At 22.3% G+C, this 24116-nt stretch overlaps 1 protein-coding gene across 1 annotated transcript in view; it reads right to left on the bottom strand.

Annotated features, from left to right (window-relative positions):
* The window catches only part of Sol1 (CUB domain-containing protein Sol1), a 90201-nt gene that overhangs the window by 63550 nt on the left and 2535 nt on the right, over nt 1–24116 (bottom strand). Inside the window, exons 3-4 of the mRNA XM_011498908.1 lie at nt 12014–12194; nt 7671–7903 (exon numbers count right to left, since the gene is read on the bottom strand). Coding sequence (XP_011497210.1) covers nt 7671–7903; nt 12014–12194 — 414 coding nt within the window. The remainder of the gene's footprint in view (nt 1–7670; nt 7904–12013; nt 12195–24116) is intronic.

Here is a 24116-nt window from a genome sequence, read left to right as displayed (position 1 = left end):
TTTTTTTTATGTATAATATTTATTTTTATGTTTATCGTAATAGTTTTTATAACAGTATAATATCTGCTAATGATATTGTAATATAATACAATAATCTTGTAATAATCTAGCAATATTGTAATAAAATAAGAAATTGTTACATGAGCTGTCTTTCGAATAGTTAGTAATTTCATAGTGTTACAGGTAAAGTTAATTTCCAATTCACGTAAATTCACCTCGATTAATGTAGACCTGCGTACACAAGAGAATGTGTATACTCGTCAAAGTGTGGTTTAAACAATTACTGAATGGAAACTTATAAAAGGAATATCATTCACAAATATGTTAAAATGAATTCGATAAATCTAATAGAGTTAACGAACATAGCAAAACTGAAAATTCAAATAATTATGTTAATTGTTGCTACTAGGTCATTAGGGGTTTATGATTATCTGATTTATTATTAGGACAGCACAATTATTACAATAGGTAATAAGTTGGTTAGACTCTATTCTTGAGTCAATAATCTACTTCTTTTAGGTTGGAGTTAATGGCTTGACTTTTTCGCTATTGGTAGGCAAACTTTAGAGCTCTTTTTATTACTGTTAATGTCAACTATTTCTACTATCTTTCAATAATTCTTATTCATTCTATGAACATATGTATGTATTTTGTCTTATTATTTTATCTATTAACAATGTATTATTTAATAATAATTCTTAATTCTGTTCTACATTATTTAATAAAGTAAAAGTAAATTTTATTCGAATACTTTATGAAATAAAGATATTTTAAATAAATTTTTAAAAAATAACATAATATTTTTCATAAAATTTGTATATAATAATAAAATTATATATAATATATAATAAATATATAATATATAATATACATATTATATATAATATATATATATATATATATATAATAAAATTACTATAAATATTGACAGAAATAGAAAGGGCATATTTAAATAATAATTATTTAAACACGTCTAAATAAATATATACAGGTTGTTCAAATTTTTATAATTATTTTAATTAGATTAAAATTATATTTATTAAAATATTTTTTAAATAAAATAAATCTGAAAATTCGTACAATAAATATTTATACATAATTACATATATACACGCATTCATACATTCCTTTATATGTATATAAATATAAAAATGTCAATACAAATTAAATGTATTTATTGAGATGTAATATATTTCATATATTATTTTTTATATGGAATTTTATTATTTTTATCTAAAACAATTTATTCATATAACTTTCTACAAATTTTAAAATTTTTTCCAATTGTCCAAGTGTCCAATTTTACCTTAAAGGCCTTATATTGCTTAATAATTTTACAATAAAAAACATGCTGTCAATTTTTATAAATTTTGTATTATAACCTTCGTTGAACAAAAATATCATTATGTTTATTTAATACTATTTAAATAACATAAACTTTTTATGCTTATAGTTTCTTTTGCTTAAATGTTTTTAGTTCAAAGTTTTACGATTCTTAATCCAATTAATTATTTATTACATTAATTCTAAACTTACTTCGCAAAATGTTAAAAACATGAACTATTTTGTACATTATGCATTATATTTTGTTTATATTATGTACTTTATATTAATATAAAAATTATTTATTTTGAAATAATAATTTATAATTTATATATTTAAACTGAGTAGAAACCATTGTAAAAATAGTTTATTTCGTATACGATCTTTGCAGGTTGCATAATTTATTAAATGATTTCTATTTTCAAATGAACTGAATTTATAATGATTTATTAATATTAAGTTGACATTGAAATTAATATTATTTATTTTTTATTTCAAAATCATCATAAAAGAAGATTGTATAATTTATTCGAAAAAGATAATGAATTAAAAAATATTTTTAAATGTTTTATATATTTGGGATTCTGTGTTAATAAATAATGAAGTCCATGTTTGTTTTGTATTAAAAAGTTAGGTTTTTAGCTCATTATACTTTATTATTTTATTGGTTATACCTTTAATATTTAAATTGATTAAATTTTTCGGATGAACTGTTAAATCTAAATTTAATTAATAAAAATTATTAAATATGAAAATAATAGGAAAATAGATGAAAATAAATTATATTGTATAAGAAAAATACGATTAAGAAGTTTTATCGACTGAATAATGATGAATGAATTCGGCTTAAAATTAAAACTGAAACTAACATTCAAAATATTGAAATTCATTATCAAAAAGTATTCGCGAATATAAAGATTAATAGAAAAAATTAAATAAAAGTTTTGCAAATAAATCAAAATAATACTTGAGATGAAGAAATACATTTTATGTATAGAAAACAATAATAATTTATTCAATATTAAAGGTAAAGTGAAGAATAGATATGAAAATTAAAATTACAATGAAATAAATAACAAATTTTAAATATTCATGGAAGAAGTTAAAGTATACAGTCTAGTTGTGGGCGATTTATAAATGATTTATTTCATGTATTAGTTTAATGTTCCTATTAAGAACAAAATATATATATATGAAGTATTAAAATACATGAAGAGACACAACTTCCCCGGTGTCCCATCGCAACAAAACTCACTACTATTTGCCACATCACGGTGTACTTAAACTACATAGCACTATCGCAAGGTTAAAAGTGGTATTCAATGGCTCAAGCTCATCAGGATCGACATCAGGATATTCAATCACTGATCTTATGCACACGAGAACTAATCCGAACTCAGAAATTTCAGATGTGTTCATCTGGATACATTGACATCGATATTTTTTTCCTACAGATATCACAAAAATGCACAGGCAGATAAAGATTCACAAGAATGATTGGGTCCTACAAATAATCGTTTAGATTGACGAATAAAACAGACAAGTACCATATGACTTAACAACAGTCACCTATGGTACGAGAGCTGCTCCATTTTTAGCAGTCAGAACATTGCTGCAGGTGGTGGAAAACGAAGGAGAAAAATACCCTTTGGATGTGCCATCCATCACGCATGGCAGATATGTCGATGACACGGTGAATTACTGAAAAACTTCAATTAGACAAATAAATTGTATATAATATCTATTAGAAAACAATTTTTTATATAATAAAAGATTTTCTTCGAATAAATCATATTAATCGTATATAATTAAGAAAGTTAATTTAAAAATGGTCACGGAGAACTCACGGCGGTACATTCAATATCACCCCTTTTAACTCATTTCCAACTGTACAATAGTGGAAGATGAGGCTGAGCTAATAGAACATATCATTAGTGATGCAATTGATCTGCTAAAAAAGTTGCACCTATTAGTCATCAAAACTGACACATGGGACTGCATAACCGTCCACCAACTGACGCAAAGACTCACCCATCGCACAAGAGAGCAGTGGAAAGGCTCACTAAGTGACTCCAATTCCTGCTCCAAGTTTAAACAACTCAAAACCTTCTTAATATCTCGAGTGAGGGCTCTAGAAAATATAAAATGAGCTGCGACTTCAAAAAATCCTGCTCAGTCTCGTTCATCGACGATGAGGTCGGTGAGAGCTTACCAGTAAAAATTGAATTACAAGGTCTACAAGAAAGCCCAAGGCACAACAAGATGTGCGATTGCTGTCAACAGCATGCCCAAGGTTCAACAAACTATTAATTTCAGAAAGAAAGGATTGCGTAAGTAAACAATACCTCTGTTACAACTGATTAGGGTATCACGACATTTACGAGTATGGGAGTAGATAAAATTGCAAGAAGTGTACCAAATGGTATTATACACTGCTATATGAAGAACAACTCACGACATCAACTCAAGCAAGTAGTTGTTTATCACCATCCTCCAACTGAAGAGAGGATACAATCGTCACACCACCCAATCCATTATCTGTGAATACCTGTTGGTTACTGCATTGGCTAAGAAATAAGTTCATCGTCAACGAACAACACAAGGAATTGCCATTTCATTTTACCACAGTCACCTATGGCACGAGAGCTGCCCCATTCTTAGCAGTGAGAACACTGCTACCACTGGTAGACTGGTAGACGAGGAAGAAAAATTCCCTTTGGCTGTGCCATCCGTCACTCATCGTAGATATGTCGATGACATCATGGAGGTGTAGACACGCCGCAACAGCTAATCGAAACCGCACTTCAATTGCACTGACTACTGCTCAACTTAAAGATCATGCGCCATGATGGACTGGACCACCATGGACTAAACCACCATACCCTCAATAGACTCATAGCCAAAACAGCTTACGCAAAGCACTGACCAATGCACTCAAAAAGCCCGTCCAGGCATCTCACTAATGACAGCAACTCACCAGCCTGTTTATCACTGGGACATCATTTACAAGTATTCAGACCTCGTTAAGTTATATACAACAACTGCTCTATGTATCAGAGAAGTCCAGGGTGACTGGAATTCCGAACAATATTAAATATTAAATATCTAACGGATATTCTTGTAATAATGTTATTATAATAAAAATGTGTAAGTGAGACTAAATTTAATTAAAGCTACTAAAGAATTATAGCTAGAATTGACTATTCACTATGACTAGAATTAATTATTAATAATTATCGCTAGTAATAAGGTAATTTATATAAAAAAAAAACATAATTAATTGTTTGAATAATAAATTTTGTGAATATGAGTATATAAAAATGTTATAATTGTATGCATATCAATCAAATGTAGCTAATAAGACTTATTAATAAGAATTATTAATAAATTTAAAAAATGACCCCTTATTTATTTATAATCAAATATAGTATTTTATAAGTTAAATATTTATAAGGTATGGATATTTATATTGAATTTGCATTGAATTTACAATTGATATTTACATTGAATTAATAATTTAAATCATTATAATATCAATTTTTATGTGCATTTACAAATAGCATTAGTGTATTATATATTAATATTTGGAATAATAAATAATATTATTTTTATAAATAATTTCTGCTATAAGTTTGAAAAAGCAATAGCGTATAATAATTTTTAAGTATTCAGTTCAATTATATTTAAGTATTAATAATTTAAACTTGAAATATAGTATACTTTTTTGAGCTTGTATAGTTAACTATTTTTTAAAATTTTTGAAAGTGTAGAAATAGAAAATAAAATTTAATATAACTAGTAAACATTTTATAATTAATATTTTAATAATAATTTGAAAATATTTGATTTGATAAAATAAAATTTTTATAATTTAAAAAAGATTTCAGTAAAATAAATAAAGATATACACTAATGGTAATATATAATTAATAACATTATCTTCTCTGATCGCTCATAAATAAGAAAACGTATATTCTTTCATTAACGGTATGCAAAAATACATTGTTATAACATACATGAAATTATGTTAAAGAGGTAGTTCATAAGAAAATTGTTAAATTAAATTCAATATATATGTAGCCGCTGACGTGACGTGCATTTATTGAAAACAAGTTTAATCGTGTAGAAGATGCATTAGTATTGATTACTTCATTCATCCAAAGTTATAAAATAATTATGAAAGCCATTATAATAATAATATTATAATATTCTAATAAAATATTTCAAAAGACGATATAAATTATTTTTATATAATTTAAGTTTTTACACATATTTTTTATAATCTCATTAATTTTGAAGAAGAAAAAATTCAAGTACGATATATATATACACACACACATACACATACATATAATTTATATAAAACACAAATATAATTGAAAACACTTAATTATTAATGACTAATTAATTAATAAGTAGTAATGATTTATGATTATGCTAGTACAGCCACTGAAATCATATAGTTAGGAAGTAATCATAGAAATTATTTCATGAGTGAAGCAGTATCGTAGTATTACATCGGTTGTCAGCTTCTTCAGACTCCTAGCGGTAAATCTCTGTATGTGAGTGAGCAATATGTCAAGATACGTTTACGCATGCAAGATCTTTGGTAAAAATATCGATTTTCGTGCAACATTCGATTTCGTAGGTGTGTGTGTGTGTGTGTGCGTGCGTGTGTGTGTGTGTGCCCGCGTGAGGTTTCGTTGCGGCCTAGGCCTTATCTATGATGACCTGTACGTGCGCGGGCATCTATTGTTACTAGATGGGGAAATGAAAGTACTAAGGAAATTGTTTAATTTTGCATTACACATGGAACAGATAAATTTAAATAATTCGTATTTCCAACACGTAGTCTCTTTATTAGCTCTATAGCTTAGTTATTTTTTATCTATAATTTAAAGTACCAACACTCAAAGGCTAATATGTAGTCAATATGTGCTGTTTTTATCGCATGTTTACGAAAGTTTAAAATGAAGATCTCCATGGATATAAGATCATGATAAATTATACGAGTATTTAAATATCTAAATACCTTCCTTTTATTGTACACATAGAATTACATAGGTTTATTCAAACATTGACCCAATTAATTTTCGCTTATTTATTTATTAATCTTTTCATCAATATATCAATTGATTTTTATCAATCTACTAAATCAAACTACTCTATAATTAAAATCTTTATTTATTTAAATATATCTTTAAATTTATAATATTATTATAGAATTTAAATAGATCCAGAAATAATACGACAGCATTATTTTCTATAGTTCAATACAATTATTAAAGTTTATCATATTTAATTTTTAATTTCCTTGTAAAATATAAAAATTATATATTATGATTTCATTGAATCATTTTATTATTCGAAGTTAATAAAGAATTTAATATAAATAAGATGTGTAGTAAAATGAAAATTTAAATATCAAAACAAAATATAAATTTACAAGATATGATAGTTTGTTTCGTAAAAGTATTAAAAAAAATATATAAACTTGCTTAAATTTATATATATATATATTTATTTATTTATTTATTTATTTATTTATTTATTTATTTATTTATGATATTCGATAATCCATATAATCGAAAATAAAAATTTCTTAAAATTCATATAGACTTTACAATATTTTGGAAATACACTTTTTTCTTATTATTAATATATTGTAAATATTCTGAGATACAAAATTAATTTAATTTTTACCGTTTATAAGAAAAATAGACAACCATTTAATAACGATTTTATTCTATTATGAAAATTATATCTTATTTTATGTGATATATATGTATATATAAATTACATATATATATATATATATATATATATATATTATTTTAATAAATGCTTTAATATATGCTCATTTAGTTTTAAAAAATTTCATTCTTCAATTTACATTTAGTTGGATAATTTCTAATTTACTAATTTCAAAATACTTAATTTTAGTAAATATACAAAATACTTTTATTTTCGATTTCATACCTTTTTTATTTATTTTAATAATGTATAACTAAATACTTTTAGACAAAAAATCAAATTTACAAATAATGGTAAAAGATATGATAACGATAAACACTTTTTTATTCTGTGAAATATCTAATATATGAATTTGTTAATTATTTACAAAAATTTTAAATATTACTTCTGATAAATATTAATAATTATAATGTATATCGATGAATTGTTATGAATTTTAAGAGAATAATTTTATATTATTTATAAACCATATCAAACATAATTTTGGTCGTTAATTTTTTTTTCTTCAAATTTAAGTATGTGTCTCACAAAATTCATGATGAAATGCAGATACAGAGATATGATTTAGATTAATAGGCATTTGCCTATACGCACGTTTGTCAATAAAGCGAAAAGTTCCTGAAAATCCAGCGGCAGTATTATTTGTTTTTGCACTTGCGCTCTCTGTATGGAACTCGAACACGAGAGTCGATCCTGAGCTGTAAAGTACTCGAGGTATGTCCTGAAAACTGCCACAAAGCAGACTCGACCAAGGTGTGTATTCGGACACCCCTGTGCTGCTAGGCTCGACGTGCAGAAAAACTTTGAGTGAATCGCCTCGAGTACAACTGAAAATTGAAAATTTTGGTACTTATATGTCATATAATAGAAAACGGAAGAAAATGAAAGAATAGAATTCATGATTCAAACTAATTACACCAATTAATTGAAATCAAGCAAATTCTTTTTTCTTACATAAGAGTACAAAATATTTTTAAATTTTTAATTATAATATGCATAAATATACATGATATTGTCGATGAATTAAGATATTAACTATTAAAGTTTTTTGCCATTTATTTATTTAATATAATAATATATTTACGAATATATATTATATCTTTACATTCACTTAATTTTAATATATTTGTATGAATTTTCCGAAAATTAATGAAGAATTAATTTGTAATTTTATTCTTCGAGTAAAAAAATGTATATATGTATATTACACTAAAAAAAATTTCTAAAAAGAGGGAAGATAGCAAATTTAGACATTAAAATAATAATAGAATAGAATAGAAATAATGCAAATATAAATAAAAATGATTATTTAATAAACATGTTTTATTAAAAAAAGTATGTGACATGTTTTTTTTTAAATAATTTTAAAATCAAAGTCGCTAAAATAAAAAAAAAACATAGAAAATTTAAAAATAGGTAGATGAAAAATTTTCCATTATTAAAATTAATTAGTCAAGCTAAAAAAATAGCAATAGATATAAAATTAACAAAGCACTTATGAATTGAAATATTGTTAACGAATGATTTTTTCTTATAACAATGAAAATAAAATAATATCTTTAAACGAGCAATTGATATAAATTACTATCGAATGTATGTTCAATGATAGAAAAAAAAGCAAGAAGAAATCGTATACAATTCAAATATAGAAAAAAAGTGATTTCGGTTAACATTGAGGAATTATATAAATTAATTAGTAATTCGAAAAGACTATATATGACTCTACATGTTAATGGACTTTTGAAAAAACTGAGAATGTAATTAAAATTATAAATAGACTATATGGCTAGATATAATAGAATGAAGAATATCGTGGATTTACTTTATAAGCAAAATTTCATTATCCGAAAATATCAAAAACAGAGAGAGAGAGAGAGAGAGAGAGAGAGAGGATTTAAAAAAAAATACATGAACAATGATAATGAAACAAGAAATTTATACGTAAAAAATTGATTATTACAAATAAATTTTTCTCATCAAAGTTAAAAAGATTAAAATAAAAATAAGTTCAATAAGTTTCAATGGAAAAAATTAAATTTGAATAATAGTGGAAAAGATAATTATTCCAATCAAAATTATGGATTAAATATTGAATAAATACTTGAAAACATAGGTATAATAATGTGTATAGTTACATTTCAGGTATAAAAACCTAATATTCTTATAAAAAATTAGAAAGTATCAATGATTAAAATATTATTGAGATAAAATTCTTAAAAATTTAGAAATTGAACATGAAATTATATTTAATATATAAAATATTTTTAATTATTCTTATACAAATCTAATGTATGATGAATATATTTATAAATTACAATGATAAATACGTGAAATTTCATCAAGCAGGATAAAAAAAAATATTTTTTGTATAAGTAAATTTACTTATTATCGAAAACATATCTAAAATATTGATTATTGAGCATAAAATAATATAATATTCATAGGGTTTGTAAAAGTATTGTTTATATAAAAAATGTTATAAATACCAGATATAATATTATCTATAATAATATTAGATTTTTCATTTTTTAAATTACATTACCCTTTCGGTTATACATTTTCATTGAAAAACATAAATAATATAACTTTAGTTTACTTAGAGATATATACGAACTACATAGAAGCTATATATTTTCACTAAATTATAATCTAATTAGAAGCTACAGATTCTTTTTACAAAATTTTAAAGTGAATTAATACAAACATATAACATTTTAATGTAAGAATAAAAATAATTTTTGATATTTTTCTTTTAATTCCATTATTAATTTATAGTATCTTTATTACACTGAAATACGTCTTTTGTGGAAAATTTCACAATTCGATATCCATTTTTCTAAGTAGAAATTAAATGGATTTTATTTAATTGCATTTTGACCAATTATAATACATTAAAGTAAAATATGTAATTACATTACTCATTAAATTATGTTTTTTTTTTTTTAATTGATCGTTACAAAGTCTCATAAGTAAATAAAAAATATATTCATTCACGTGTACATACATTATTTTTAAGAATCAATGACAATCTTAAAAACGAAAAAGTATCGTTTTATTTTTAAATTAATTAAAAATTTATTTTAAATATATTTAAAAACTTAGAAATTTGAACATACAATATTTCCTAGAACTATTATATATCTTTATACTTTATAGTGAAAAATTGATTTGAAAATATAAATTATAATTTACACAAGTTTTACATTGATTAAAGAATAAATAAAATATTCATTCAAACAGCATATTAATGTAAAGCAGTTATATTCAATTGTACAAAAATACAATTACATAAATTACAAAGTGATTTAAAAGAAATTTTAAATAATATAAGTTAACATTAAAAATAAATTATTCAACATAAAAGTTATGAAAATTGTGTGATATTAAATAAATAATTTGAATTACATAAAGTAAGAAGTAATCAATAAACGAGGGGAAAAAATCGTACATTAAATCTATCGATAATTTGTATATTTCATCGTAAATATTATTGAGATTTTTTGTTTCTTTTAAAATATTAATTAAGAAATTTCCTTGAAAAAAATTTCCCTTTTTATTCAACATTTTAAATAGTCTTTTACTTCAACTTAATATATTCAAATAAATTCAGTACTTAAAGAAATATGAATGATATATTATTGTGGAATAAGTGAAATAAATATTTGTAGTTAGGTTATTTTTTAGTATTTATGCTTTTCATCGAATACAACTATTTATTTCATTCAGTATAATACAGAAATATACAATTAGATTTATATTAATGCTATATTAATGTATAATTCGTATTATTATAAAAATATTTATTTTTCATATAATTCCTGTAGATGATAAATAGTATTATAAATGTCAAATGAATATTTTGTGTGAAAAATGGATATTTAATAGAATATTTAATAGTATAATTATGATTAAAAACTGAATTTTCAATAATAACTGACGAATACAATAAAAATAATAAGTCCTTTTATAATAAATAAGTAATACAGCTTTATTTGAAAATTACAGAAAAATTATAAGAATTATTATGAAATCAAGTAGAGAGATAAATCTTTTTAAAGATTGTTATTACATAGTATTAGAAATTTTTTAATTTAATATTTTAATAAGTTGGATAAAAAATTGTTTATTTATAGAGGTACTGCAAAAATTAGTATGAAAACTTAAAACTATTTTATTAATTACTATATTTGAATATCAGAAAATGAAGTACATTGATAGATAATATAAATTTATTTTTAAAAATATGAATTTTTTATTATTTATATATATATATATATATATATATATATATAAATCAATGTCAAGAAAAATCATAAATAATCAAATGCCTAAATTTCTTAAGTAAATACTTTTATATATTTTTGATTATATGAATCTCATATATCGAACAATACATCATTTATCATTTTTTGCATGTCTAACATTTCATCCATATATATATATATATATCATAAAATATATAATATAATATGAACATATAAGAATATGAAAGTTTATATTTTCTATTGCTATTTCTTTGCATTTAGTATATGAACATTTATAAACGGGAAAATAGTAATCCATTTTATTGATAGAGGCCAAAATTAGGATAAAATTAAATCACCTTAACAAATGCTACAAGAAAAATATTTAAAAACGAAAAAGTTAAAAGCAATTAATCATGAAAGTGATATAGTAAAATAGAAATTAAGAATTAAGATAGTACTTATAAAAATGTATGATTAATTTACACAAAAGCTTTATTCTATTTACATTACAAATGAGAATCTAATTTAATGTTTTAAATACTTTTTAATAATTAATGATAAATTATGTTTCTCTGAAAGTAATATTTATTATTATTTAATTTATATCATAAATAAAATACTACATTATAAAATTAATACTTAATTGGTGAAGCGTTAACTTATTTATAGAATCCCTATACTTGTACTTACTTAGGGAAAGCACTAAAAGTATGAAAATGATGAAACGTCAGTTCTATAATCTCATTTTGCCGTCCGTGAAATGTATAAAGAAGGCAGTCGATATTTGTAGGATAGTGATTTGGAAAGTCGGGTGATGTGAATGTACCACCTTGAGGGTTGTATCGACTACTATAAATGATGCATGAGCAACCTAAAGGCATAAAAGAATATAAAACATCAAAATACTTTTATGCGAGAGAACTTATACTTTTTTTATAATAAATGAGAACATACATAGTTATATTACATCCATTTTTATACTTTCTGATATTATTATATGTTAAGAAATTACAATAAATTAGTTTATAACCGTGTACATGGTCCATCGTATAATATTTTCAATCAAGCACTTTTATAGATAAAAGACTTTATAAATTGTATACATTCTAACAATATAGATTTATTGAGTAGTATTTGTTATTCGTCACTTCGCTTTACTAAATAAAAAACGTTTATTTTTTTCTATTGATCTCCTTTATTTCTTCTTTACATCGCTGTGCTTTTCTCAATTTATTTCAGTTTTTCTATGTTTCTTTTATATCGACTTAGTACTTGTGAAATTTACAAGTTTAAAATTATAATTTTATCAATATTCTTAAAAAAGAAATCTTTTTTTAGTGTATTCTGTGTTTATAACAAGTTATTACATATTACTTTATTTGTTTCTTTTATCAATAGTGATTTATTTTTAATTACATGTTGAAGTTTAAAGTTATAGATTTAAATTTTAATTTTAAATTTAGTTGTGCTTAATATAAAAAACAGACACAAAATTTCTTCGATAAAAGTAGCAGCAATTAATTTTTAAAATATTTATAATTGTTTGAGTGATATTTAAGAATAATTACTGTCCGGTAAAAATATATATTATGTAAATTGAAGAAAAATGTTGAGTAAATAATATTTCTCTTAATTCAAGAGTACACTAAATATAAATTTGGGCAGTCTATCCTAAAAAAAAAAAAAAAAAAAAAAAAAAAAAAAAAACTCTTAGATGTTAACTTTATAAATCAAGTATGAACTTTATATATGAAGTATTAAACAGTATTATTTGTTTTAGAATGGGATAAATACTTAATGAAGAAGTTTAAGGAATATTTTGATTGAAAATATTGCATTCTCCGCTCCAGGATTCCAATGTTGATAAAATGGAGCGACACTTTTTAGAGTATCGGCGAATCGATAAAAAGACTTTATGGAAAATTTTTGCAAATAAAACAGAAGTACAAAAACAGAAGTTCAAATTTTTCACTACTATCTGTTAATAGAAACATTAAATATCGATAAGTGTCGATAGAATTCTGTGAGTTAAGATGCAAAACAATAATCATAGCATTTCTTTATAATCATTTCTGGTGAAGTTTACCAAAGCAAACCAATGCAAGATATTATTACCACGAAAAGGTGCAATGACTCGGATTTAGTCAATCATTAAATCTATCTCTATTTTGAGTATTGAACGAACTTGTCATTATCTATAGTTTTCCATGATTTTTTATTTATTTTACATTTTTGATTTATGTAAGATATTTATCCGACATGTATTATTTCAATATATTAATAATAATAAAAATTTATGCACGTTACGAGTCATCTTAATCATTTTTTAATAATTTTCTATAATGTTCTGTAATCTCTTACATAACGTAAGTAATATCCAAGAATAATAGCTCCTACTGCAAACGAATACTATATTTCCGCCGCATTTCAATATTTAAAATAAATAATGGTATTAATATTTAAGTAGTATTTAATTAGATTATATAAGTAAATAATATCCTTAATAAATTAATCTCAAAAACATCCTTTATTAAATAATAATTATTTTTTATTTAATCAACAATATTCTCTAAAAATAATGGTAACATCGTTTATTTTCATTCCTTTATCATTTTCTATTAATTGTTTAATAAAGTGATAATATATTCATCAACTTAGTTATCGTACGTATATTCCCTTGTGAAATATTTCATTTATTAGGAGGTAGAGAATATTCAAAGTGAGGGTCAAATACGCACAATGGTTAGAGCAGTATACCCGACGCTTGTGTAATTATCGTTGCGAGGTAAAGTGTACGCGTATATATACATGTGTATACGTATCGTATATATGCCGACGACGCAATGCATGCACGCATTACTCTGAAACGGACTGTGCCACATAAATACAGGAAGAGAGAGACGAAAGGATAGAATGGGGGAGTTGAAAGCCTGAGTACATGCACGTGTATATGGGCTGCCAACCAGATGATAATGTGGCTCGGGGTGCAATTCGAACATTATCACCAGTGGCGATTTACGAGTGGTGCACCTATTTGCGGCTTATGCATCGTAAAGGTCACCGAATTTTCTAGTTTCACTGCCTAGAATTTTTCTCTTTATTTATTTCTCTATGCTACTTTGTTGAATATAATTTTCACAATAACCAGTTAGCTATGTCAAGTTATGGTGATGCACTGACCAATGCCGGGAAAAATAGCTTCATTATAAGTTATTAAATTAAAAATTAAACTGAAACTCAATTTAGCCTCAATCAATTTGTAGATATTTGAAATAATAATTGCAATTTTATCAGTATTGCATTTTAGGAAACCAACTAGACTTTTATCTATTATTTATTTATATAATAATATTTTTAATCATACCATAATTTTTATAATTTATATAGTAAAAGTACAATTTCATGACTATATTTGTAAGCGCACACAAGTAGTGTTATGATGTATGTTTTTAGACACATAATTAAGGTGAACACAATGGCATTTAAATTAAATAATAATAGCACTATGTATCGATTTTGCCATTTTCAATTGTAATGGTGTACATCTGAAAATATAGACGATTTAGAATGTATTTCAATGCTACATATGTACATATACGAGCGATGGTATTTTTATAAATCATAAATACACATGCCATTTAATTACAGCAAGGAATAATATTTATAAAATATTACAAATATTTACGTTATCAAGTGTATATTAATTTATATTTAATTGAATTGAGTATAAATTACTAAATTATTCATATACAATTACTAGTTATTATTTATACATTAATATAAAAATAAATAAATAAAAAATTGCCCAATAATATAAAAGGCATTAAAAAAGAAACTCTTATAGAAACATGTAATACATGAAGATTATTTAGAGAAAATAATTGAATTCGCTTGCTAAATGATTGATGACCGCAAGCAACGTAGATATAACTTATCATGATCTCTATATCAGATTCAATTTAATTCTAATTGCAAAAGTTACATCAAATCTACCTATAATTCTAGATTAATACTTCATTTAGCATAAATTAGATGAAATAAAACAGCACTTATAATCAATTTATTGCTATTTAAATTTTTTTTTTTTAATTATTTAAAATTGTGTCATAATGTGCATCACCAAATATCTTTATACAAATGCTATCTTTTTATCCAGTAGGTTTTGTACTTTACAATGATTTTGATTTGAAATATACAATAAATTAAAATAATTAAATATAAAACTTTTGGGAACAATTATTTAGAATACTATTAACAATTTTTCTTAAGTATAATTTAATTTTCTGTTATAATGAAATATTTTACCCCTCTTGCTTTATCAGCTTATATTTATAATTAATTTTATGTGATAAAATTATTGATTAAAATAATTTTTCAAATATAAACATTCCAAAATTAGGAAAATGATTTATAATATAACACATAGTTGTAATTAATATTTTATAATGTCGAAGTTATTTTTCACAAAACAGAATAATTACAGCAGATGTAAACCTTTTAAACTCATATCTTATATCTATAGAAAATTTCAATAATCAATATCTGATATATTTAATAATTATGTGAATAACAATTTTTATTTATATATATATATATATATATATATCATTTTAAATGTAAATAAACGATTTTATTTAATATAGACAATATTTTGAAAAATATTTTCATATAGAATATTTTTCACTATATTCAAAATATTATTTCATCCGTATAAATAATATATTTATTCTTTTTATTACAAACTAGATTTTTCATTAATTTATTGTGCCTATTATGATTATTATAATTAACGAAAATACAATAGTTCTTATGTTTATGTTAAATTAAAAAGTTACTTAATCAAAATCATTTTATTTATAGCTTCAGCTATGTTCACACATTTAATATTGATAGTAGAAAATATTATATAGTGATTTAACATACTTTGCCTGTTAATTTCTGTAGTTGAGTATCCATGAACAATATATGCAATAGATTTTTTTATTTATTTAAGACAAGTTAACAGTTAAGTAAGATATTTCTCTTAGAAACTTTTAGATACTCATTAAAAGTTGTACATTGCTCAATGCTTTTAATTCTGATGTTCAATATATTTTTAGTGTGATATACACAGTAAATTTAAGATAGAGATGACTTATTACTTTTATAAATGTTAATCTATTGTCTATATAAATAGCACGGAGAACTTAAGATAAAAATTAAAAGATGATCAGATAAATCTGTATTAAAGGTTGTTCTAAAGTATATAATTTTTATTTAATTTATACATTCAGAATGTTGGTTTATTAATATTAATATTAATAATCATATTAATAATGTTATTTATTATAATTATTATAGAATAATTAATTAAAAATATAATTGCTGTATTAAATTATGCAAGCTCTAAATTTTTTAGAGATTTAATATTTCATATTATTCTTATTTTAAATTAATTGCTATACCAAATATTTTCGCACACTTAATTTCATCTTTGAGACACTTTTGATATTTCGTACTTTATATATTTTTGTACTATTTTAATAAATATTTTTTTCCCTTTCATTTTATATTTCACATATAGCGTTAGATTTTTAAGAATTTTATTATGTGCAATTTTTTACTAATATTCACATTAATTTTTTACTAAAAGATTAAATTTCATATTTTATACCAAGTTTACTACCATTTTATGCTTAAAGCATATTTATAATTTTCAAACAATAGGATGCATCTTTTAATATCTGTAAAAATCCGTAAAAAAGTTTTATTAAACAATACAAATTATAACCATATATTTTTACTGTATTGCATTGTTGCTATTTAAGTTAGTGTTAGTATAATGGAATCACTTTAAAAATTTATAAAATAATCGCGTAAATATAATTTTACCTAGCTAATAAGTAGTTGGAATTTTTTTACATTGTACAAGTAATAATTAAACTTCATATACCATTAATGCAGATATGACGCAGCATGTAATTCAAACCCAAAGTGCTTATTCATAATGCGGTCACTAACTATATAAACAATAGATAAAACATTAGTTTTATCTTCAAGAGATAAATTGTAAATATCTTCTAATATATACAAAAAGCATTAAACATCGGAATACGTTATGTTTTCATTTGATTACGTATGCATATTGACCTATTCAATTTTGAAATAACTTTTGTATTATCTGCTGATCGTTTTATTGAAAACCGTCTTTTTAACTACCTCAATAGAAAGATCGAACAAATTCTGAAATGTTGTAATAAAAAAATTCTACTCCTTTCTAGCAAGAACTTTAATTTCTTTTTAAAAAACTTCCATACCTTTTACATTCATTATTAATTCATTATTATCATTAAACCATGATTGATCTGCTTCTGTAGGAATCATTTACCAAAATAAGAATTAGCTGTGTATACAACAGATTTTTTAATTATAGATTATTACGGAGCGGCAATAATAAATTAAAATAAAGAGTGAATATTAATTATGAAAATATAAAAGTATAATAAGCGAATTCAGCTGAATTGACTTTGAATCGGATTGTTATTTTTGCCTAATTTTCACAACTATATTAACAAGAATTCAACTGTTCAAAGGGAACTATAAACAAATTAATTATTGTTACATTTTTTAATATCAAACATTCGTTATATTTTACATATTCAGATGACGAAGGAAAATAATAATAGTAATAATAAGAAGAATTATAAATATAAAATAAAGAATGCAAGTTCGAAAAGAAAGCATGCAAATTTAGATTTGCAAACACAGCTAAATGAGTGTCACTCATTTTATAATAATAGGTACAAAATCATCATTATAAAAGACATTTACAATAATTGTGAGAAAGTATACCATAACTTAATTTAAAATATATATTACAATGTACTACAAAATCCAAAAATCCAAAATTGATGAAATCTGACCGAATGAAAAATCGTAAAATGAAATGATCGATGACTCTTCAAACTTCCCACTTTCATCTCATTTAGCTCAATCTAGTACCGTATATTATAGTATAAAAGAAAATCAATGATTACACCTGTTCATTTTTTCTGTAACGAGTTTAACCCTATTCAAGTGTATATAGAAGAATGAAGAACAGACAATATCGTTAAACAGTTATATTAATTTTTTTAATTAAAAATTAACTGAATATGTCAAAAAAGACTAATACTAATAAATTTTACTCTTGCTTACTACTTAGGACTTACTAAAATTCCATACTAATTAATCAAAAAACTGTCACCTCAAAATTAGTTGATACTATTATTAAAGACTGCATTTCTAATTTATTGACTATTACAATACAAAAATTACCAGGACGTAGAATTTAATTTATGCAACATGCACACGTTTGTGCACATAAGTATTTATTTGTATGAAAGCAAATAATATGTATAATGTCTCAAATAAACGCTTTGAGATTTTATTTTTAATTACAGGACTATTAAATTTTCATCTTAATAGTCAAATACAGGCTAAAATTAATTCAAAATTATGTATAATATTTAATTGTATAGAATAATGTGCATGTGTATTTATAATAAATACAATACGTATCAAATATTATAAATAAATGTATAAGTAATAGAGAGATTTGAACAGATAGTGATAGATAATTTAAATGATATCAGTAAATTAATAATAAAGATTGTTGAATTTAATTAATCAATACCGTTCAATATCTAGATTACAGTAGCTAGATTACAAACTGATATTATTAAACTTTATTACAAAACAGTGTAGGTTGAATTTTTACGCATATTATTCAAATTATGAAATAGTATTATCAACTCAAATTCACTTACGAATATGCATAATTTATTACTAAAATTATTGGATCTATTTATTCCATTTTCCTCTAATCTATTTTTACTTTTTAATTTTTCTATTTTTTTCTCTATTTTTATTTCTAATTTTATTATTTATACTGACAATAATATCTTCATAGCTTTAATAACTTAATAAATCAATATATAAAATAAAAAATGTAAAAAATCTACAACTGCATAGAGAATATTTTATTTTATATATAATATTAAAAATTGATCAAAATTTAATATTTAATATTAAATTAATATAATTAATTAAATTAAATTAATAAATTTAATATTTAATATTAAATTTTGTAAATACTCAAATATATTTTAACGATATATGTATATTATTGCTTAGAATAAGATTTAATAAAAATATTATCATACAGTTTGAGGAGTAAGCAAATAATAAGTATTGTTGTTACATTTTCGATTAAAGTTTATCAAATATTATATAATTTTTGACATTTTCAAAAGCTGAAATAATTACAATAATTTATTAACTTCGCATTATCTATATAGTTATAAATCAAATTTAGATTACATACTTGGCGTCTAGCTATGCAGTTAAAAAATAGTTTAAAATAATCAGTTAGATAGAATTGAATACTTTGAGTTGATAACCATTCGGAATGTAATAAATAAAAATGTATATAATTATTGTATATTAAATATTAGAAATAAAATTATACATAAAGTACTTTATTTATATTTGTAATTTATTTATATTTATATTTTCTTTTGTACTGAAAAATTGAGCTTTTATTTATAGGTTATTATTTGTTCTATATACATTTCCACTTAAAGGTATATTGTAACACTAGACACAATTTAATTTCATAGATTAAAATTAAAAATAATATTAAAATCAAAATAAATATTTCATATCGCTATCAGCTGAAATACGATTCAATTTTATTAATTGATTTCCTTGATTCTCCGCAGAGGTAAAAAAGTACGGCATTCAAAAGGTTTGCAAGTATTAATAAGTGAAAAATACACAATAGCAATATCCAATCGTTATAAACCATTCTCATGTATAATTATATTTATTTGTAGATATTTGTAAATGATTATTACATCCGTGTATGATTATATTTTTGCATCCACTGGTTTTTTTAAAAAAAACTTGAAAAAATTAACGCATGAAGTTAGTTTATATACTTCAGTTTCTTTGAAATCTACATCTATAACAATATTTGTATATTTGACAAAATTATTGTAGATGGTAAAAAAAATTACCATTAATAAGATGACTGCTTAATAATATATTTAGTCTTTATCAACGTATTATAAATATTTTATAAGATTTGATTAAAAGAATTTATCTTGATTAAATAATTTTAATAAAGGAAACAATATAATTTTACAAAATGGTAGAGATATAAGAGGTATAATTTAAAGAAATATAAGTAAACTGAAAGTTGAAGGTACAGGCTTGTTTATATATATATATATATATATATATATGATATTAAAAAACTTTTGTTAAAACTTTTATGCAATAAATGTTGTAACCTATACGAAATAATGGTACATACATGTAATTAATCATAATAGTAAACATTTAAATAAACATTTTATATTTATTTTAATTTTTATTTCATATTTTATTTAAAAAGCAACTGATTTAATCAGTTGCTTGATTATATTTATTTATTATTTTTCATTAGAAAATTAATTTTCAATTAGCTTTCAATATCGATATTCAAGGCACATCATCATAAAAAAGTAAATATTTTTTATTTGTATAGAAGTATATGAAAAAGAGAAAATTTTATAAATTTAATGCAAGTAATTTAAATATTAAATAATAATGAGAAAAGCGAATGAAAGAGAATAATATAGCATGAGAGTAAATAGAGAAATAAGATAAATGTGAGATATGAACACATATTCAGGGGGAAATGATCGTATGATATATAGACCTATAAGTACTTTCCATAAACTGCATGGGCTATGTTTATCATCATGAAATATCAAGCTACGCGTTCATTACTCATTACAAGGTTATAACCACCGCCGTTTTTATATACCACAATTCGTTCCTTTTCTCAGCTACCGGTGCGAGTACACGTATGCATATGTCTGCGTAACGAGTGAAAATATGTATTTTTATATGCACAATTACATATGTGGATGTTCATGCATAATTATAAACAATGAAGAAAGTGGTGACGGGGGGGGGGAATATCTTGAGAAATAGAAAAAATGTAAATTGTAAAAAATGTATATTGGTGCTCACTTGGTCACTATTTATTTGTAGTTGTATAAATATTAGTACATATAAAATTATAATACCTAATTTCAATATCTATATAATTCAAGTCTTTGTATCGAATAGCTGGCAATTTAGTCAATTGTTGAATTCAAAACAAACTAAACAAAATATCGGTTTTATGTTTAACTGACATAAAAAAGTTTATTTCAATTAATTTCAAATAATTTCATAAATATTTACCAAAATTCACTAAGTATAATTGATTTATTAATCAGAGATTGCTAGAAAATATTAATAAAATACAATATAATAGATAAATGTTAAATATTAATAAAATTATCTAGTTATTCAGTTATATACTATATTAGATTAAAATAACAGAATTTTTGTATTTATAAGTAAAGAAATAAAAATGTTTAAAAATAATTAAATTAATTAAATGGTGAAGTTAATAAGTAATAAGAATAATACAAATAATATATGTTTGACAGTATCATATATATATATATATATATATATATATATATATTTTATTATGTAATTTATTGTCATAAATTTAATGGATTCAAGAGAAATAAAATTTTGTTTAATATTGATTACAGAAACAGTAGGACGTTTGTTAGGTTTATGCTTTGGACAAGTAAATAATATAGAGATTAAGAGATATAACGCTTATACGCATGTATATATACTCACATCTAACATTTTCAAGTAAGATTAGAAATAATAGACATAAAAATTTAAAAGACTTAAAAAATATATTCATTAATAACGCATACAATTTGTCATATTATTAAAAAAGATATACACGTCTTTCTGAATGTACGTTTTAATAAATCGTAATTCTGAAAGAAACGTTACTGAGCAGTTACTACATTTAAATATTAAACAAATAATATAGTAATTTCTAATAAAAAATAGACGAAAAAAGTGAATATATAATTCAAAAATGGGTGGAAGTTTTTTAAAAAATTAAATAATGTTATTTAAATTTTTTGTTGTTGCGTGCTTTTTTTCATTAGTAAATGACGAAAAATTGAGTAGTTTAAAATAATTAAATAAATATTTCTTACTTAGTGAATAACTGTATATATTTTTCTAATTATTAACACTGTAAAAATTATAAAAATAATTCAATTTATTTAAATTCTATTAAATAATTTGAAAATCTCTTGATCACTTAAATAAAATAGTTTTTTAATTTTTACTATAGTATTCCATTTATATAGTATAATGAAATAAAAGAGCATTTTTACGTCATAATTACTGATCAAAGTGTTAAAAAATTATATTGAAATGTAATGATGAATAAATTATTAGTAGAACAATAATTATAAAATTAAATTAATAATAATAGTTATAATAAAGTATATTTAGTAATGTTATATTTTTCAAATATTTCAGATTTGCTACATCATTATAGATCTATATAAATAAATATAAACCAATAAAAAATATCACAATATTTTGTAGCATGCAAATTTGAAACTATTACATTTATACACATCGTTTTCAGATTTTAAAAGTATAAAAGATAATTAAATATGGGACATATGTTCATCCGTGTTTGCCTTATTTTTTACGATACATTTAAGTACACGAAGCTTAATTATATAGTTTTAATATAATATTAAAATTAATTATTTGTTATTTTGAATATATTTTAAAATCTTTTCTTTTTTTATTAATATCTTAAAAATTATCATTTTTATATTATTCAATTTACAGTATGTTAATATTTATATTATTTTTTAATTTATAAGATACATTGCGGTAATATCGGCATATTATATTCTTTATTACATTGTGGATGTCTCAAAGAATTTATATAGTTTTGTAATTTTTTTATTATCTTTAATAGGTAATGAATTTGAATTATTTTAATACTATAAATCGGAGTATAAATGTTAAATTAATAGAGAATAATTCAGATTCAACTACTTCATATAATAAGCTGCATATTTGTATACCAAATTTCATTTCACATCTGAATATTTGTATGTAATCATATTATATAATCTACGGGTAATTATATATTTATATTGCTGAAAATATGATAATTTTGGCAATTGATTATAATGCTATTTCATAAAATTTTATTCAAAGACAATATATATAGCACATTTTCATCTATTATTTGATCAAAGTTTTTTAATATTAATTTATAAAAATTTAAATATAATCATTTTTAGCAATCATTACTAACATAAATTTCAAATGCTACATTAAATATTATAATTCTTAATTTAAATCTAAAAACAAAAGTTGCAGCATAATATTACTATAAAATTAAAATGATAATGTAATATTACTAGTTTAAAGAAAAAAAAATTTTTAGTACTATTTCAGTAATAAAATCTAAAATACATTGAGTAAGTAAGACCAAAAAATTTCTATTTAAAATTATTTTACTTTTTTATTTTGAATATAAATGTCACGCATGCTCTATCAATTTATTTAGGTACTTTATTAATGTATTACATTTACATATTTTGTTAATATAGATTTAAAATAGTTCAATACTTAAATGATAGTTCCTTTTATAAAAAAGCATAAAATAAATTCTAAACATTTATTTAATAATTTATAAAAATAAGAAAAAGATCAAATTATATATGAAAATGCTGCTCATGTACATAATTTTTAAAGTTAACTTACTTATGTATATAAAAATTCTCATATTTTCTTTAAATTTGCAAATATTGTGATCAATGAAGATATTTTTTCGAAAAACTTATTCCATAAAAAGTTTCCTTTTTAAAGTTATAGATAAAAT

Source organism: Ceratosolen solmsi, unplaced genomic scaffold, assembly GCF_000503995.2.
Source record: "Ceratosolen solmsi marchali unplaced genomic scaffold, CerSol_1.0 scaffold30, whole genome shotgun sequence".
Taxonomy (NCBI): domain Eukaryota; kingdom Metazoa; phylum Arthropoda; class Insecta; order Hymenoptera; family Agaonidae; genus Ceratosolen; species Ceratosolen solmsi.
Note: the sequence above shows the minus strand (reverse complement) of the source record. Positions and strands in the feature narration are given on the sequence as shown.